The sequence below is a fragment of the Coregonus lavaretus genome (assembly GCF_964263955.1).
Source record: "Coregonus lavaretus genome assembly, chromosome: 6".
In the NCBI taxonomy this organism is placed as follows: domain Eukaryota; kingdom Metazoa; phylum Chordata; class Actinopteri; order Salmoniformes; family Salmonidae; genus Coregonus; species Coregonus lavaretus.
This window is the reverse complement of record NC_139993.1, coordinates 32,369,385-32,390,315: the sequence shown is the minus strand read 5'-3', so window position 1 is coordinate 32,390,315 and position 20,931 is coordinate 32,369,385. Positions and strand designations below refer to the sequence as shown.

Genomic DNA, 20,931 nt, shown 5'->3' with positions numbered 1-20,931 from the left:
AAAATGTGTTGTGTGATGCAAGAAACCACTTTACAATAAAAATAAAATGCATTATTATTCCCATACCATTATTACAGAGAATCAGACAAATTATGCTACCCTCTGCCTATTGGCTACTTAGCTTATTCAAGCCTGTCTCAAAACTCAACACTGCCCCTTTAAGACAAATAAAAAGCTCTTTACCTGACTTGCTTTTCAAAGATGTCTAGAAATGTACACGTTTTGTGCTCTTGTAGGAAGCAATCACTCTCCTATTGCTGACTAAAAAAGTATCTATAACTGGGCTAATAACTCACTAACTAGCAAAGGATATGAACTAAATGTGCACACGTGGCTACATGCAGCTCTTGCTTTGATCTCAAAACAAGCGCATCTACTCACGACCGCTCATGCTGTAAACACAGTCCAGTTCAAAGGAAATGGCACAGATCCATATATGGCAATGGTCTATTTGCATATAGGCCTACTGCAGCTGTGATTGTTTCTGCCGCACCAGTCTGTGTAGAGTAGTGCGTGTCAATGCAATAGAATCCTACTCCGATGCGTTCTGCCTACAACAAAATCTCTTGCATAGTTCGTTTTGTTTTGGTATGTTGCATTGAAAGTGGCTAATATTGCGTTGATTTGATCATATAATTGCCACAGTAAAGGGAAATGTTGATAGTGTTAACAGGGAAAACTCTAGAACAATGGTCACCAACCTTTTCTGAGTCAAGATCACTGAGTCAAAATGCAAGCTGAGATCTACCGCTCCGATTTAAAAAAAAAAAAAAACTTGACTTGAAAAACATAAGCCTGTGCAACATTAACCAATTAAAAACAGGACTGTAACATTTAGGTTTGTGCAGTAAGCTATAGGCCCAATACATTATCACCGCATATTGGCTTTGCACTACCCTCTGTAGTCCCTTGCGGTCGGATGCCGACCAGTCTCCTGCCTCATATTGTCCAGTGTACACAAACTGAAAGCCTGCCTTATACTTGATTTCTTCACAGAACTGGTTATACAGGTACCTCTGTATTTCGCCTGTGTTTTCTCTCATGTGCTTTGAAGAGCTGTTTTAGACTGGTCCCTCCTCTTACAGAGTAAAAGCCTGATACAGGAAGATATGTCACTGCTCCTTTTCTTTTATTCAGGTGTCGTATTCTCTCAATGCAGGGTAAAGACTTGAACATAAACAGCGGCAGTAGAACGTTGCAACTCTGAGGTATTTTTGGTTTGCATACTTTTGACACTGAGAAGTAGATTGAAGGTTTGTTTTACTGAGAAGAACCACAGGGTGATTATCAGTACACACCATCTTTATATCTGCAAGTCAAGTCTTAATAGTATGCTGCGTGCCGACACTGTTCTCACAGCACTCCAGTATTATTAGCTTAGACTTTCAGATCAACTCAGTTAATCTTGTAATATAACATGCAACAGCACACTGTTGTTTTTTTGTCCCATGCAGCAAAGTTTCAGATCCCTCTGCAGTAGAGTTTGTAGTACTGCAGGTGTTGCTCTGGGCTGGTCACACTGTATGACATCATTGCGGGGCGGCAGGTAGCTTAGTGGTTAAGAGCGTTGTGCCAGTAACCGAAAGGTCGCTGGTTCTAATCCCCGAGCCGACTAGGTGAAAAATCTGTCTGTGCCCTTGAGCAAGGCACTTAACCCTAATTGCTCCTGTAAGTCGCTCTGGATAAGAGCGTCTGCTAAATGACTAAAATGTAAATGTAATTGTGGATCAAATAGCACTGTGTGGATTTGGCTCAGGAAGCTAGCTATCTACCCACCACCGCTAGTCCCCTCAGCCTCCAGTCTAAGACCTAGCCTTAGCCAGCCAGACTGTCACCCATTTCTTACTTTATCTTTACTCTTTGTATGTGCATGAAGTTTTTGCATTACATTTTTTCTATGGCTTAGTGTATGTGCAGTTCCATGAAATGAGTCCCTTTTGGGTAGTGTAACTTTTGATTTCACCTAATTTTAACATTCTGTCATAAAGAGCAGAAGTTCAACTTAATAAACTTAGCAACAAAACCGACTTGGGGCATATTGTTGGCTTATATTGTTGACAACATGTAAACTATATTTTGTCTCAATGTTTATTGAAAACATAAATACATTTGCACAATGAGCACTTGTTGTATTCCAAATACTTTGTTATAGTTGTTGGTTAGCAAGCTAGCGAATGTTAGGTTTATTATAGGGTGTCCACCAACTTTGCCCAGAGTGCTTTGGTGATGAAATGTCACTTATGTTATAAAATGCATTTTACCATGACCAATATGATTCTTCATGCTCTGAATCGTTTAGTGGGATCTTTCTGTAACATAGCATTAACATTATATCCAAAAAGTCAGATTTCCTAACATAATACATCCGGTAATAAGCACCGAGCTCTGTTAAGATCGCTGCCGCTTTCTCGCAGTAACTTTTGAGGATTTGACATGTTGTGGTGGTCGTCTGCGAAGTTGTTTCCACGGGTTGCAAAAAGCAAAAATTGGCATAACACAAGCTAAATTAAATGTAAAAGGCTTTTAAAAAAAACGCTTAGTGCTCCGTTGACGTATCAAAATCGATATCTATTTTACCTCTATTGCTTTATGTCGTCTGGATTCGAGAAGAAAGATGACTCGTTCAACGGTGAGCCTGTCAGTTAGCAATCATTCTTGCACAGCATCCAGCCTAGCTGACGCAATGCTATTTTCCTGTTTTTTGACCACTTATTTTCTCTGGCTTCAGGTGATTTAGTCACCCTAATTTTGGCCATCCTACAAGGGTAAAAACGCCAATAACCTTTTGAACGGTTTATGATAGAGATATGAGGGTTTGGACCATTTTGTATCTACACAATTAACATATTATTTTACCCATTGGTCAAAAGATGCGTTTTTGATTGAACATGAAATCAGTCAAAACACCTCAAAGCATGATATCAAGAACAAGATAAAACGAGCTGAAACGAGCCACCTTCGATACCCCACATGACAGCTTCTTGTCATTGCTGCTAGCTATCTGACCGTTCAGAATCATAACAATGCACGGCTTCGTGATCAGCCAACACGTCTATGGGTAACAGGGTTGACGTGTTATGCTCAACCTGCTCAGTTTTCCACCAGGAAATAGCTAAAAAGAGTAGAACCAGCTCACCTGCTTTTACACTATGATTTGACTATTAGATGTTTAATTCTTCTTTAGAATAAAAAATAAATAAAAGGAATAGTTTCACCATAGGAGAATGAGAGTTCAGTTCACGTAACAGGGTTGACCTTAAATAAATAATAAATAATAATATGCCATTTAGCAGACGCTTTTATCCAAAGCGACTTACAGTCGTGCGTGCATACATTTTTGTGTATGCGTGGTCCCGGGGATCGAACCCACTACCTTGGCGTTACAAGCGCCGTGCTCTACCAGCTGAGCTACAGAGGACCACAGGTTAAAATGAGGGACAGGTTTTTGTACATTTATGAATCACTAATCACATGAAATAAATATACTGAACAAAAATATAAATGCAACATGCAACAATTTCAAAGATTTTCCTGAGTTACAGTTCATATAAGGAAATCAGTCAATATAAATAAATTCATTTGGCCCTAATCTATGGATTTCACATGACTGGGAATACAGATATGCATTTGTTGGCAACAGGTAGGGGCGAGGATCAGAAAAGCAGTCAGTATCTTGTGTGACCACCATTTGCCTCATGCAGCACGACACTTCTCCTTCACATAGAGTTGATCAGGCTGGTGATTGTGGCCTGTGGAATGTTGTCCCACTCCTCTTCAATGGCTGTGTGAAGTTGCTGGATATTGGCGGTAACTGCAACACGCTGTCGTACACGTCCATCCAGAGCATTCCAAACATGCTCAATGGGTGACATATGAGTATGCAGGCCATTGAAGAACTGGGACATTTTCAGCTTCCGGGAATTCTGTACAGATCCTTGCAACATGTGGCCATGTATTATCATGCTGAAACATTAGTTGATGGCGGCGGATTAATGGCACGACAATGGGCCTCAGGATCTCATCACGGTATCTATGCGCATTCAAATTGCCATTGATGAAGTGCAACGGTGTTCGTTGTCCGTAGCTTATGCCTGCCCATTCCATAAACCCACAGTGAAGCCGGTTGGACGTACTGCCAATTTTTCTAAAACAACGTTGGAGGCGGGTTATGGTAGAGAAATGAACATTCAATTCTCTGGCAACAGCTCTGGTGGACATTCCTGCTGTCAGCATGCCAATTGCACGCTCCTTCAAAACTTGAGACATCTGTTGCATTGTTTGACAAAACTGCACATTTTAGTGGCCTTTTATTTTCCCCAGCACAAGGTGCACCTGTGTAATGATCATGCTGTTTAATCAGCTTCTTGATATGCCACACCTGTTAGGTGGATAGATTATATCTTGGCAAAGGAGAAATGCTCACTAACAGCGACATATTCAAATGTAAGATTTTTTTTATTGTTGAGAAAAAATGCTTTTTGAGTGCCTGGAAAATGTATGCAATCTTTTATTTCAGCACATGAAACATGGGACCAACACTTTATATTTTGCATTTATATTGAATTTTCCATGTCATCTATATTAAAGGGCACTGCATTAAATATTACAGGCTTTTAAAATGCAATATTGGTGCCAGGGTGGAAAATTAACACCAGCCAAATGCTGGTAGATTGGAATTACCCAAATGTGACCTCTTTGGATAATACAAATTGGTTGGTTTATTGATTGATTGGTATGATGGCCCTGCCTAGCAGAAAGCCCAGAGTTAAGCCAGGATTTAACCTCTACCTGGCACCTACTGTACCTTCTGCATCCAGAAGCCCATAGTAGTGACTCTGAGCCAGTCTAACCAACCATACCCTCCCTGTACCACACACAGTTTCCCAGCCCACAGACAGGAACCTCCTATCAGTGGGCTCTAACTGCAGACTCTAACAGGAAGCAGCAGTTTTATGCTACAGGAAGAGCTAGCTGCAGGAGCCTCCCTTTGCCATTGGTCAATCGGCACACTAGGCGTGTCGACAGACGCCGCATTGTTGCTCAGGAAGTATAGAGGAGTAGCGGCCATTCTGTGTGCCTATTGTTTATCTCCCAGCCTGCCTGCGTTTTCTCTCTAGCCTGGTTATATTTGGCCAGGCTGGATGCCCGGTGGCACTACAGTAGTTTGGTGGTGTGGGAAACCGGCTCTCTGGCATGACACACAATGGCCTCAGCCTCCTGTAAGGCTAGTTCTTTTGTTTTGGCCATTCATCAGCAGCTACTTAGCAATTTGTCAGTCATCTACTGTGAGCTAAGCTACGTCAAATTAGCCTAGCTCTCAAGGGATGTGATTGTTTGCTCATATTTTAGGTCATATTTGTATTCTTGCACAGCATACTAGTTGACTCTGTTCACCAGTTAGGAACATAAGTGTCACTGTCTTATTTTCCAAGTTACCAGCACAGGTTCTCATGTAACAGGCCAGTTGTACAGTATTCATGGCATTGACCACAGACTATCTTGATGTGGTGCCCTGGGTGTGGCTACTTGAAATGGGACCAGTCTGGTGAACCATGGCATTGGAGCGAGACTCCCTGCAGCCCTGACTGGCTCCAGTACACAGGATCCTGTACTAATATGTGGCTAGCCATCCTCTGACTGCAGCAGAGCAGATGCATATTGAAGCAATTTAACCGGAGACCTCTCCAATCAAATCTCTTTATTATTTCCACTGAGCTGACATTCAACCCCTTTTTGTTTATTTTCCACTCAAGGCAAATGAGTGCAGCTTGCCTGTTGTTGTCTCCTGAGTGGCGCAGTGGTCTAAGGCGCCGCATCGCAGTGCTAACTGTGCCACTAGAGATCCTGGTTCGAATCCAGGCTCTGTCGCAGCCGGCCGCGACCGGGAGACTCATGGGCGGCGCACAATTGGCCCAGCGTCGTCCAGGGTAGGGGAGGGAATGGCCGGCAGGGATGTAGCTCAGTTGATAGAGCATGGCGTTTGCAACGCCAGGGTTGTGGGTTCGATTCCCACGGGGGGCCAGTATAAAAAATAATAATATATGTATTCACTAACTGTAAGTCGCTCTGGATAAGAGCGTCTGCTAAATGACTAAAATGTAATGTAAATGTTTTAAGATTACTAAGGTCTGTTAAAATGTGTATCTGAGATAGGGCTGTTTCTTCTTTCCAGCATTGATTTCTGCACAGTTTTACAATGCAATGATATCCCACAATGTATAGTGATTCACACAGAGTTATAATTGATCATTCTAATTCTATGGGATTCACACAGGGGGACCCTTGTCACATGCCACTTTCAGTACTGAATCCCCATCAATGTTCTCCAAGCACTAACACTGCCTAACACTACATATACAGTCGCATAACAAAATTAATGATTGGATGCTCAGTTGAGCTGTGCCTGGAGACCTTTGTCTGGTTAGCCATAGAGATGACATGCAGCAAGGCCAAACATACAAGATAAGTTGTGCAGTTATATTTAACTATCATCTGAATGTCCCACAGACAAAATAAATGAATTAATTAGTTTGTCTGCCACCAATTAAAAATCATAAATGGCTTAAAATCACTAATATAACTATAGCTCAGTTGGTAGAGCATGTTGCTTGCAATGCCAGGGTTGTGGGTTCGTTTCCCACGGGGGGCTAGTATGAAAATGTATGCACTCACTAACTGTAAGTCGCTCTGGATAAGAGCGTCTGCCGCATAAAATTACAAAAAGTTGAACAGATTTTCGATGTCCCAATACCATGGCATCGGCTTTATGAACTGATATACAAAACAACAATTGATGTATTAATTCTCGGTACAAAAAGAATGCTCAGTATATGGGGAATTCAACAGTCAGACCGGTGCAGACTGCCATGCGGAAATAGAATCAATAGAGCATCTCTTTTGGTACTGTCCACCGGTGGCTTGTTTTTGGAGTCAGGTCCAGGAATGGTTGTTATGCCATAATATCAGAGTGCAGTTGAACATGCAAACTGTATTGCTGGGGGACTTGATGGACCACAGTCAGTCAATAGGAAATATAATTGTGCTCTTGGGTAAAATGTTTATTGTTGGGGCAATAAAATGCAAATTAATTACTTAAAAATCATACAATGTGATTTTCTGGATATTTTTTTTTTTTTAGATTCCGTCTCTCACAGTTGAAGTGTACCTATGATAAAAATTACAGACCTCTACATGCTTTGTAAGTAGGAAAACCTGCAAAATCGGCAGTGTATCAAATACTTGTTCTCCCCACTGTATATACATACAGTACCAGTCAAAAGTTTTTTTTATATACACAGTGCCTTCGGAAAGTATTCAGACCCCTTGACTTTTTACACATTTTGTTACGTTACAGCCTTATTCTAAAATTTGTTTTTTTCCCTCATCAATCTACACACAATACCCCGTAATGACAAAGCAAAAACAGGCTGTTATAAATTGTAGCTAATTTATTACATTTACGTTACATTTACGTTATTTAGCAGACGCTCTTATCCAGAGCGACTTACAGGAGCAATTAGGGTTAAGTGCCTTGCTTAAGGGCACATCGACAGATTTTTCACCTAGTCGGCTCGGGGATTAGAACCAGCGACCTTTCGGTTACTGGCACAACGCTCTTACCCACTAAGCTACCTGCCGCCCTTTTTTTATAAAATAAAAAAAACGGAAATATTACATTTACATAAGTATTCATACCCTTTACTCAGTACTTTGTTGAAGCACCTTTGGCAGCGATTACAGCATCGAGTCTTCTTGGGTATAAAGCTTGGCACACCTGTATTTGGAGAGTTTCTCTCATTCTTCTCTGCAGATCCTCTCAAGCTCTGTCAGGTTGGATGGGGAGCGTTGCTACACAGCAATTTTCAGGTCTCTCCAGAGATGTTCTATTGGGTTCAAGTCCAGGCTCTGGCTGGGCCACTCAAGGACATTCAGAGACCACTCCTGCGTTGTCTTGGTTGTGTGCTTAGAGTCGTTGTCCTGTTGGAAGGTGAACCTTCGCCCCAGTCTGAGGTCCTGAGCGCTCTGTAGCAGGTTTTCATCAAGGATCTCTCTGTACTTTGTTCCGTTCATCTTTACCTCGATCTTGACTATTCTCCCAGTCCTTTCCCTGAAAAACATCCCCACAGAATGGCGCTGCCACCACCATGCTTCACCGTAGGGATGGTGCCAGATTTCCTCCAGACGTGACGCTTGGCAATCAGGCCAAAAACCTTGGTTTCATCAGACCAGAACATCTTTTTTCTCATGGTCTGAGAGTTTTTAGGTGTCTTTTGGCAAACTCCAAGCGGGCTGTCATGTGCCTTTTACTGAGGAATGGCTTCCATCTGGCTACTCTACCATAAAGGCCTGATTGGTGGAGTGCTGCAGAGATGGTTGTCCTTCTGGAAGATTCTCCCATCTCCACAGAGGAACTCTAGAGCTCTGTCAGGGTGACTATCGGATTCTTGGTCACCTCCCTGACCAAGGCCCTTCTCCACCGATTGCTCAGTTTGGCCGGGCGGCCAGAGTTTTGGTGATTCCAAACTTCTTCCATTTAAGAATGATGGAGGCCACTGTGTTCTTGGGGATCTTCAATGCTGCAGAAATGTTTTGGTACCCATTCCCAGATCTGTGCCTCGACACAATCCTGTCTCAGAGCTCTACGGACAATTCCTTCGACCTCATGGCTTGGGTTTTGCTCTGACATGCACTGTCAACTCTGGGACCTTATATAGACAGGTGTGTGCCTTTCCAAATCATATATCCAATCAAGTTGTAGAAACATCTCAAGGATGATCAATGGAAACAGGATGCACCTGAGCTCAATTTCGAGTCTCATAGCAAAATGTCTGAATACTTATGTAAATAAGTATTTATGTTTTTTATTTTTTATTAATTAGCAAAAATTAGCAAAAACCTGTTCTCGCTTTAATTATGCGGTATTGTGTGAAAATGTTTTAATACATTTTAGAATAAGGCTGTAACGTAACAAAATGTGGTCAAGGGGTCTGAATACTTTCCGAAGGCACTGTATATCTGAATGTCCCACAGCGTCTCTGACCTACATGAAAGTCACTGTCGCTGGTTGTATTGGCCTTGTAATTTAGGGTTTTGTCATTATTCTTGTAAGTACCATTGGTTGTTGTGGTGTTACAGTATTGGTGCTATCACATATCAGCCTCCAGTTATAGGTTATGCAGAGAGAGCCTGATATGTTACTGTCAATGCATTTCCTATTAATGTGGATATTCTCGTCTTAAGCAGCTTAGGAATCTGTTGTGCATGTAGCCAAGTGGTTGAGAGGTGTCAGAGCCTTGCTGTGATACAGGGAAACAAATATCAGTCATTTAAACCAAGGATCTTTCTACTGAGATGCCTGTCGGTGCAATAACAATTAGCGTGTAAGGCTGTGATTAGTAAGGAGAAGTGGTAAGAGTCTGAGGTGGCCAACTATGGGACTGAATGTGGAACTGAGCCTTGGGCTTCTGTACTGTAAATATACAGGGAGGCCGGCTGCCAGGGAACACTAGAAAAAGGAGCCAGTCAAGACAGGCAAATATGTAATGATTAAATGTGTACACACACACATCTAACACTGTGGAATCTTAAAATCATCTCCCCCTCCTTTCTCTTTTGATCTTCTACCTTTGCTTTTCCTCTGTCTCTGTTCCCCCAATCCCCTCCCCCTCTCCCTCTTGCTCTCTCTCCTCTATCTTCTTTCCTTTCCCTCGCTTTCTCTTACCCCCATCCTCTTTCTCCCTTTAACAAAAAGGGGGTAAGCCTTTATTTCACTCTGCTTGGGTTGCCATGCCATTGAGCCACTTCCTCATAACTGATGTGCCTCTCAACCAATCACAAAGGCCGCAGAGAGGGATGTTTGAATGTGAATGATGCTGTGACACGTTTAGCATTCCCTCCACGGCAGAGAGGCCAAGCACAGGGGAACGTTCCCAGGGTCTGCTAGCCTTCACCCTGGGACAACCGTTTGACAACACTAGGCACCATTCAGACGGATGGGCGGTCAATACCAGCTGACAGTGCCTTAACCTGGCCCTGTGTCAATGTTATCGCCCCCTCAGTAAAACACACACACACACACAACCATACATTCAGACACATACAGTAGCAAGAGGATACAGTCTCCTGGGAAAGAGGAGTCTAACAGGTTCATGTTAAACCACACAATCCTGGCCACGGATGACGACATTTCAGACAGACTTTTCGTCCGTCCCCCCCTTCAGCTCATGCCTCTTACTCTTTTGATATTTGCTTCAAGTTCCAACTCTTTGCTGTGCCCTCAAATGCAGTTTATGATTCTTCAAGCAGCACTCATCCTGGATCTTAAGTTGATATAGTGAGTGTAATTCTGCTCATAAATTGTGAACACAGAGCAATAGGTAAAGAGGGCATAATACCCAGACAGCCGGTCTATTGGAACAGTGGAAATGGGTCAACGGTTCACTGTAAGGAATCGTAATCAGAGCCCCTCTTTGAGGACCCCCTCCCCTCTAAATCCGTTCAACCACCACTGTATCAAATTCAGACTGCTCCCTGTACAATGTGGCTCCTATTTAAAATGCACTGACTCAACTTCCCCTGTGGCTGCTTTTTGTTGCCTGTGTGTGCGCGAACAGGGCTCCCCATTCAGACTAGTGGCCGTGCTGGGTTTGTGCCCCTGGCTGGGGTTGGTAGTAGCCTGTGGGGGGAGGCTTCTAGACCTAACACAGGCACCCCATACCCCATCAATCTCACTGGCCTAGTGTCATCCCCTGGACTTCTGCAAGAGAGAAGAAAGGAGGGGGCAGGGAGGGAAAGTGAGGACTAGCCCCCCCCCCCCTATTTCTTAACTATAATCACTTTATGGTCCACACAGTGAAAGTAACCATGCATTCTCTCTCTCGTTCCCTCTTTCCACCAGGCGTTTGGGAATGCCAAGACGGCCCACAACAACAACTCCAGCCGCTTTGGGAAGTTCATCCAGGTCAACTACTTGGAGAGCGGGGTGGTGAGAGGGTGAGTACTGACCGCTAGCCCACACTGTGTGTTGTGATGACACACACTCAATCCTCTTGTATGCAGGTACACTACCGGTCAAAAGTTTTAGAACACCTACTCATTCAAGGGTTTTTCTTTATTTTTACTATTTTCTACATTGTAGAATAATAGTGAAGACATCAAACCTATGAAATAACACATATGGAATCATGTAGTAACCAAAAAAGTGTTAAACAAATCAAAATAAATTTTATATTTGAGATTCTTTGCCTTGATGACTAGCAGAAACCTCCATGACAGCAGACAGCCGCTGTTACTTCCATCATACCATACAAGGCTAGTGAGAAGTGGATTAGTAGTGTCTTAGGTTGTTTCTGTTTGAGGCCTGCAGGCCCACGTTAAAGCACAGCCTCCTTCCTCTCTCTGCCTACAGTCATTCTGGTTACCGCCTGCGTCACACTGCTCTGCTCTTTCATTTCCTCTCTAACAGAGGAAGAGTGTGCTGCTGAAGATATTACAAATGAAACATGAGCTGTGAGCGCTCTCGCTGTTACAAGACAAGAGCTTACAATACAGTATAGACAAGACCCATTGATTCACAACCTGATTAGTAGGTCCTAAAACATTGCCTGGCTACCCAAACTCCTTGCTCGGGCCAAACGCTACACCACGCCCACAGACGTTAGTTTCTTCTCTGCAATGAGTCTGGATCTGAGTACCCCCCCGATGATTTCTAGAACACAAGCACATTCTAACCGTTCTGATTGGTCCCTGAAACCAATGGGTTGGGCCAGAGCCAGAAAACACGTGGGTAAAGCGGCGTTTTGAAAATTCGTCATTGGCTTTGATACGCTGATTGGTTAGAGATGATCCAATCACTGATGACTTTGTTTTGTACAACGCCCCCCATTTTGACATCACCAGGTTTTATTAGTATGTACGTGATACGGAGTGGTATACATAATCCAACGAAATGCTTACTTGCAGGTTCCTTCTCGACAATGCAACAACAATAAGAAATTATAAAAGATAAGAATACGAACGTAAAGTAATTAGCTCAGTAAAATTGAATATCATTTTTAGCATAAGTATAATAAAAGAAGGCACAATTTATAGTCCAATATTTACACGTGTATTGGGGAAGGGGGTGGATGGGGGGCAGTGTATAAACTGATCAGTATAATAAGAGTCTGGTAGCAGCAGTTGTGGTGTGTGTGTAGCATGAATGTATAATGTCTGTGTGGGTGTGTGCTACGGTGAGGAGAATCAGAGCATGTGGTCAGTTCAGTTCAAGTGTTCAGCAGTTTGATGGCTTGTAGATGCCAACAGCCTCAGAGACAGTTTCTATCAGACCTCATGCTCCGATACCGTCTGCCTGACGGTAAGGAAGAGAACAGCTCGTTCCTGGGGTGTGTGGGGTCCTTGATGATGCTGCGTGCCAGTGATGTACTGGGCCTTGCGTTCGTGGACGGAGCAAATCCCATACCAGGCCATGATGCAACCGGTCAGGACATTTTACATTTACATTTTAGTCATTTAGCAGACGCTCTTATCCAGAGCGACTTACAGTTAGTGAGTGCATACATAATTTTTTTATTTTTTCATACTGGCCCCCCGTGGGAATCGAACCCACAACCCTGGCGTTGCAAACGCCATGCTCCAACTGAGCTACATCCCTGGACGCTTTTGATGGTGCAACAGTAGTATTTGGAGAGGACCCTGGGCGGCATGACGAGTGGTGGTGGTGCCCTCTTGACAAGTTCTCGGTGATGTGGACGCAGAGAAACTTATAACTCGTGACTCTCAAATTGGAGTGGGTCCAGTGTGCCTGGCATACTGGCCTTGGTGTGGGCCATGACCAGCCTTTTGAAGCACTTCATAATGGCCGAGGTGAGAGCGACGGGGCAATAGTCATATGAGCATGTCACCTTATTTTTTTTCTTGGGCACTGGGACAATGGCAGTTGAGGACTACAGCCTGGGACAGGGACAGGTTGAGATGTCTGAGAAGACGCCCGCCAGCTGGTCAGCACACACTGAGGACGCGGCCAGGGATGCCATCTGGGCCGGCAGCTATGTGAGCATTCACTCTTTTGAGAGTTTTCCTCACGTCGGCCTCGGAGAGCGAAAGCACCTGGTTGTCCGGAGCGGCAAGAGAATTCCTGGATGGCTCGGTATTGTCTGCCTCGAAGTGAGCATAAAAAATGTTAAGCTTGTCTGAGAGTGAGGCGTCGGTGGGCACCGCACAGCTGGATTTGCCCTTGAAGTCCTTGCCACATGTGATGCGAGTCTGAGTTTTCAAACATCAATTCAAGAGTCTGTATTGTCTTTTTGCGTCCCTAATGAATTTGCGGAGCTCATACCTGCTTGCCTTGTACGTGTTGCACGCCACCGAGTCATCGGGGTTCATTCTGCTGACATTGAATGCTGCAGTACGGGCCCTCAGCATTGTACGGATATCTCCGTTCATCCAGGGTTTTTGGTTGGGGCTTGTCCGGATTGTTATTGTGGGTACAACATCATCAATACATTTCCTAATGAAGCCTGTGACTGACAATGTATATTCCTCAATATAGATGGATTAGTCCTGGGTGGATGAAACTTTGAACATAAATAATCAGTATTCTCAAAACAATCCTGCAGCACCACAAACGACTTAAACGATGGCAGTCTCAGACTGAGGTATGTAGCGAACATAGAGCAGCGGAAGACTTCAGTTTGAGTTGTCAGGCAACCTAAAACAGGGACACATCGCTTTTTATTGAATTGCTTAGCTTGAGAGGGGTCAAAGTAATTGAATATCGATGGCTGAATGTTGCCATTGAGACTTTAGTGGCTGAGCTGTAGTAGTAGTGCTGGTTGAGCTTGTTATGCTTGTAGTGGAGCATCTGTCAGTCAGAAGCCATTGATTACAGCAGGACAGTGCTGACATTCTGCTGAGCAAAGGCTCGCTGTGCAGCAGAGAGTGGTGCAGCAATGGAAAGCAGGCAGTGTTGGGCCAGTAATCGGTTCGAATCGTCAAGCCGTCTAGGTGAAAAATGTAACCCTAATTGCTCCTGTAAGTCGCTCATGATAAGAGCCTCTGCTAAATGACTAAAAAGGAAACCCTGGTTCTACCGCTCAGCGCCGCATTAGTCTGGCTGGCTCACTGAGTCTAACTAGCTTTCACTGCCTGGGATGGGAGATACTCTCACTGTAGCAGAATATCGTGGTGATACCTGGAGTGGCTTCTTAGTTTGAGGATCTATCCAGTATCCATAGTCTGGTCTTGAACTGTGTATGTCCGACTATCTGTGTCTCTGTCTGTATCTGTCTGAGTGCGTGTCTGCATTGGATATGGACCTTATTGATACATATAATATATTATAGGCACCAGCCCCTTGGCTTGGCTGTGTTATTGCAATAGTGCACCTTCTGGCCTGGCATTGCTTTCTATTAGATCAGCTCTATAAAGAGACAGAGGGCCAGTTAGTGAAGTTTCCATGCCCAGCACTGGGTACTCTGCCTGCCTGAGCTACTCACAGCCCCTGTCATCCTGTATACAGTTGAAAATGGCAGATTATGTCATTGATAAGTGCCTAAATTGGAACACAGGGGCTGTACAGTAACATACTATACATGATGTCAGAGCTCAGGTTTTCCGACTCCACAGCGCTGTATGGGTTTTGACTGACAGACGTTATAATCTTGAGCACTGCATGCGACAGGAAGATGCCACCATCCCTCCCGCTAATTGCGCTACTTTTGCACATTTGTTGTTGTCTGAGTGAGGGAAATGCTGTAAATCGAGAGGAGTCGATGTGTTCTGAAAGATGAGACGTTGAAGATTATAATAAAAACCACTTTGATGTCGTACAAGCAAACCACACACCTATAAGTCCAAATGTGCACTTCACTTTTCCATTTTCCATTTACAGTATCAGCGTTTATGATCGCTATGTTTGCTCCACAGTTACAAGGATGGCATGGGTTATACCCTGGGTTGTCCTGAACAGAATGAGCCTATGTTTGTTGTATTGTGAAGAAAAGTAGCCGTGGAACACGCACCTGAATGCACTCATGACTCCATTCTGTGCGCACCAAAATTACAATCTGTCTGAAGTGCCTTTTGAAAGCCTAACACTGTATGATCGTATTTTATAACTTAGCTAGCCATGATGCCTACCTGACCCAGATTGTGATTTATAATGGAATGTTTTTGGATTGCGTAAACAACAACAGCAATTGTGTGATGGTGGGGATGCAGGGCTGTGTTCCAAACAAAAACCTACAAGTGTGCTTGCTTCAGTTCCTCAATGGCAAAGCTGGAAGATAAAAAAATAAAAAAAGCACCTTTATAGTTGAAGGCTCTTTCCTTGAATCCTAAAAGTGCATTGAAATTACTTAGGAACTGTGCACAGTTTGGAGAGCTGTGTGGCCACCTGGAGACACCAGTTGGACCTCACTCAAACCTTTTGTAATAATCGTTTTTTATTATCTTGCACATACCTCAAAATGTCAATGAATACTTATGTTACTGAATGTATACAGAGTATTTTTTTATTTTCGTTATTGACAAATGCTGTGAAAGTACAGTAAATGTAAAAATGCACATAAAATCAAGTGTAATATTTTAGATTCTGTCTTGTCAGGTGAAGTGTTGTGTCCTTACCTTTTGGTCTAATAATTTTCCCATAATCTCCAAAGTGTTCCCTTTCAATTGCTACCATTGTATGCTTTTTATAGTTCTTCTGTTAGAAACATTTCAATTTGGCCCTATCCATATAGGCCAATTTCCACGGGTGTAAGGGGTTAATATACACACACCACTCAGCCATCGCCCTGACACTCTATTTTTAGGGTGTCAACAAACAAAGATTAGCTTAATATTGTTTTCCTCGTGCCTGAAAAATTAAATTAGCTCAGTTTAAACTGTTGATCATAGTGGCTGTGTTGCTGGACATTAACATGACTATGCACCAGGCTGAGGCTGTCCATATCTGGACTCGTTGTTCAACTCTTTATTGTTCCACTGACCATCTGCCTTTGCTTCCCCTCCTCCTCAGTCACTACCATCCCACTTTCACTTATACGACCCCTACTCATAGACGTGCACACACACACACACACACACACACACACACACACACACGAGACCCTCAATAGACACACAGCCAAGTGAAAGGACCAGACTAACTCCAGTGTTACTTGATTGATGTTTTCATTCTCTCTCTCTCTCTTTCTTTCTCTCTCTCTCTCTCCCCCCTCCCCGTCTCCCTCATTCTCAGGGCAATTGTGGAGAAGTATCTCCTGGAGAAGTCTCGTCTGGTCTCCAGAGAGAAGAATGAGAGGTAAAGGGAAACAGCAGGGGTCATAATCTTTGACCCCAGTGACCTGTGGAGGCCCTCTGTACAAACAGAGGGAGAATCCCCTGGGTGTCTTTGATATTCAGTTAACATGCCATGTCCAAGGGTGACTCTCGGACCTAGACACAGAGTTAACTTTCTCCCCAGCCTGAATATGTATCAAAGAGTTGCATCAATATGGGACCTGATACTTATTTCTTTCAGGAATAAATATTTAATTTATAATTTATTTACCCATGATGAGGACCGTAGTCCTACTATTTCTACTACAAATGCCCTGGTTGGGGTTGGCATAGCCTATAAACAGAATGAACCCTTGTTCTCACTAGATGTAGTATTATATTGTCATGTACTACTCATGTTGTTACTCATATACCAACATGTGTCTGTTGAAATGGATCACCTCTGTTTGCCTATGAGTCTGCCTGTGTCTGTGATGTCAGCGAGACTCCGTAGTAAACATGGAAAGTCATTACGCCCGTGTGTTTTTACAACAATGCAAGCCGACCGGCCACCTGATAACAAGACTGGAAAAACTGATAGCAGCATTCACGCTCATTACTAGACTGGCACGTTATAGACACAGAGTCAATGTTGGGTCGGGAAAAAAGTACTACCATAGTGTTGACTTCTGATTGCCTTTATTTCACTATAAAAGAAGCCCCTTTTAAATAAATAAATGATTTATTCTTGCCACCTAAAAATATATAACCTTCACTCCACCAAATAACAAAGCGAAACAAATAACAAACGCGAAAACCACACTGTATCCACACACAAAACACATTTTACTGAACACACTAAACATTGTTTTGTGTCCCTGTAGGAACTACCATGTGTTTTACTATCTGCTGGTGGGAGCGTCAGAGGAGGAGCGCAAGGAGTTCAAACTGCTGCAGCCTGAAGATTACCTCTACCTCAAGCAGGTACCATACACACACACACACACACACACACACACACACACACACACACACCACGGAGGTAATGGCTGGAGCGGAATAAGTGGAACGGTATCAACAACATGGTTTCCATGTATTTGATGCCATTCCATTTGCTCCGTTCCAGCCATTATTATGAGCCGTCCTCCCCTCTGCAGCCTCCACTGTTGCGCGCACACACTGGATATACATACTCTACACAACCCCTGTTTTTCTTAGCACAGTACGCATATTTCTCTACCTCAAGCAGTATATATCCATTTACTGTACTATCTCCTACTAAATCTAGAGCCACATCCCCATTAGTTTATCCCTTATGTACCCCTAGCTGGTTTTCTGCTGTATTCTCTTGTGTAAGGTACCTTGATTCTCTTCCTCTACCAGATGCCCTTGAATAAATTTTGAATATAATCCTTTGTACCCTGATTCTCATTATATTCATGGGTTCTGTGTGTCATAATCATCTTTTTCCATGTACTTGGATTGGCTCAAGGTAACATTTCCCATCGGATTCAGTGGTAGTAAACCTGGTATGCGGTGTCATTGTCATGCAGTGAATGGCCTGCATATGCTCTCAGTTCTCCCAGTTTCCTGCCCATACGTGCAGTGCATGTTAATGAAACCCCCCCCCCCCCCCCCCCTCCTCTCCCCATTCTCCTCTCCCTCTCTCTGTGCAGCAAAACTTTAAGATAGAAGATGTAGAAGACCTGCGTCATGAATTTGAGAGGCTGCAGCAGGCCATGGAGATGGTGGGCTTCCTGTCTGCCACTAAGAAACAGTGAGTGAACATGCCATGGGCAGTCAATCTACACTACTTCTACACACCATTCCATCCCTTAAATGGCTGCCTAAAAGGCAAATAGGTCATATAGATTTGCATATACTGTAGTCTGTTGGCATTACTTGGATCCACTTGAATCTCCTGCACAATGTACAGCTCAGCAAACGTAGCCAGACAACCCTTTCCTCTGATGCAGTTGTTCCAGTAGTTGGCAGTGATGTGCATCCAATATGGCAGAACAATAGACATGCTGTAGAAGGAGGGCCTGTTCTATTCATTGTGATTCTATGATAATGACGCTTGTCTGTCTGCTGCAGGATCTTCTCTGTGCTGTCGGCCATCTTGTACCTCGGCAACGTAACGTACAGGAGGAAGTCTACAGGCCGAGACGAGGGACTGGACGTGGGACCACCGGAAGTCCTGGCTACCCTCTCAGACCTGCTCAAGGTAACAATGGTTCTGCTCTGCTGCTCTAGTCTACACATCAATGAACGAGTAGTCTTTACTCAATATGTGTGGGGACTTTGGTCCCAGCCCAGACCTAACACTGATTCAGCAAAAAAATCATATTGATGAATTTGGGGAGCCTGCGTCTCAGTGTAGGAGTTCTGATCTAGGATCAGGCCCCTTGTTTATTTATGATGATCTAAAAGGACAAACTGATCCTAGATCAGCACTCCTGCTCCAAGGAGACAAGGGTGTTAAAACGGGCTCAGGAGTATTAGTGGTCCACTGAGACAAATGAAGTTGAGTTTAAAGCATTGTAATAACCTAAACATGTGGCTAGGTATCTGTTTCATCATAACTTTGTGGTCCTCTGTAGCTCAGCTGGTAGAGCACGGCGCTTGTAACGCCAAGGTAGTGGGTTCGATCCCCGGGACCACCCATACACAAAAAAATGTATGCACGCATGACTGTAAGTCGCTTTGGATAAAAGCGTCTGCTAAATGGCATATTATTATTATTATTATTATTATTATTAACTAACATCCCCAAACAGTGAGTGTATACTATTATTGTCCACTGAAGATTTACATTTTACATTTACGTCATTTAGCAGACGCTCTTATCCAGAGCGACTTACAGTTAGTGGATACATTATTTTTTTTATTTTCATACTGGCCCCCCGTGGTTCTCCCCAATGATTATACAGGATGCCTCCTCTCCACTAAATTAATGTATTTTTAATGTCGCAAGCCTTGAGAATTGTGAGTGTAACATCTCTCTCTGTGTGTGTGTGTGTGACCTCGCAGGTGAAAGAGGAGTTGCTGGTCGAGGCGCTGACTAAGAGGAAAACGGTGACAGTCAATGACAAGCTGATTCTGCCCTACAGCCACAGTGAGGTAGGCAACCATCGACCGATATTCAGGGCCTATCATTATCTTGCTGGGTTTATTCCCCAGGATAATTGTGTCATGTGTTTGTCTCCTCCTTTTCCCTGTGTGTCTGTCTCCTCCCTCGGTCTCATCTGTCTGTTTGTCTTTACTCCCATTCACCCCCCCCCCCCCCCTCCCCCCCCCATCTGTAATTATCTCTCTATCTCATTCTGTTTCTCAGGCCATCACTGCGAGAGACTCCATGGCCAAGTCTCTGTACAGTGCCCTGTTCAACTGGATTGTCCTGCGCATCAATCATGCACTGCTCAACAAGAAAGACATGGAGGAATCTGTCCCGGTGAGAGAGAGAACACACACACAACAGAACAGACCTAGGAATGCAGCTCAAGAGTTCCCCCTCCATGTTTCGGCATCGTCAAGGCCAGACATGTCGGCAGATCCCCAGAAATAACTACGCAATGAACTATAAAAAAAATGAACTAACCAGAGCTCTAGTATTTCTAACTGACCTACTGTATGTCTTTTTTCTGTTCCAGTGTTTGTCAATAGGGGTCCTGGATATATTTGGCTTTGAGGACTTTGAGACCAACAGCTTTGAGCAGTTCTGTATCAACTATGCAAACGAGCAGCTTCAGTATTACTTCAACCAGCACATCTTCAAACTTGAGCAGGTGAGTTGGCCCTGGGTGCCTCTCATTGAAATATAATCTATGTCATTCTATTTCTATGGTGCCTCTCCGTAAAGACAGTATAACAGCCCTGATCCTATGTCTTGATCCTATGGGAGACCCGTGGGGCTGCGCACAAATGGCCCAGCGTCGTCCAGGGTAGGGGAGGGAATGGCCGGCAGAGATGTAGCTCTGGGTTCGATTCCAGTATGAAAAACATAAAAAATAATGTATGCACTCTGGATAAGAGCGTCTGCTAAATGACTAAAATGTAAATGTCTTTAACTCTGACCGTGTTATTGGTCCATTGCAGGAGGAGTACCAGGCGGAGGGCATCACCTGGCACAACATAGACTACACAGACAACGTGGGCTGCATCCACCTCATCAGCAAGAAGCCCACTGGTCTCCTGTACCTACTGGACGAGGAGAGCAAGTAAGGACTTCAAGCCTTTTTTCCATATTCCACAAAAGGGGATCGTTCACCCAAAACTCATTGATCTTCATGGGCCAGAAGTGACTGCAGCCTAAACATTTGCTTTGCTTTGCTACATAGTTGTCTAGAAGCGGCAATAATGTACATTTTAGATGAGATGCAGGTTGAAACGGTATACGTCTCCTCCCTCTGCTCTCCTCCTCTCACGCTCTCTCCCTCGCTCCAGCTTCCCCCACGCCACTGATAAGACCCTGCTGGCCAAGTTTAAGCAGCAGCACCAGGAGAATAAGTACTTTGTGCCCACGCCTGTGATGGAGCCTGCCTTCGTCATCCACCACTTTGCTGGGAAAGTCAAATACCAGATCAAGGTAGGGATGGATGGACCCCCACCCACCAACATGGTCACAGACTCCCTGTTTACTATCATGTAATGTCTAGGGGGTTGAGGGAG

The 20,931-nt window shown here is 43.9% G+C and overlaps 1 protein-coding gene across 1 annotated transcript in view; it reads left to right on the top strand.

Annotated features, from left to right (window-relative positions):
- myo9b (myosin IXB) overlaps positions 1-20,931 on the top strand; it is a 113,384-nt gene that overhangs the window by 57,118 nt on the left and 35,335 nt on the right. The window contains exons 3-12 of the mRNA XM_084164567.1: positions 10,898-10,992; positions 16,241-16,303; positions 17,145-17,244; positions 17,937-18,037; positions 18,358-18,487; positions 19,294-19,383; positions 19,598-19,714; positions 19,914-20,048; positions 20,359-20,480; positions 20,707-20,848. Coding sequence (XP_084020693.1) covers positions 10,898-10,992; positions 16,241-16,303; positions 17,145-17,244; positions 17,937-18,037; positions 18,358-18,487; positions 19,294-19,383; positions 19,598-19,714; positions 19,914-20,048; positions 20,359-20,480; positions 20,707-20,848 — 1,095 coding nt within the window. The remainder of the gene's footprint in view (positions 1-10,897; positions 10,993-16,240; positions 16,304-17,144; positions 17,245-17,936; positions 18,038-18,357; positions 18,488-19,293; positions 19,384-19,597; positions 19,715-19,913; positions 20,049-20,358; positions 20,481-20,706; positions 20,849-20,931) is intronic.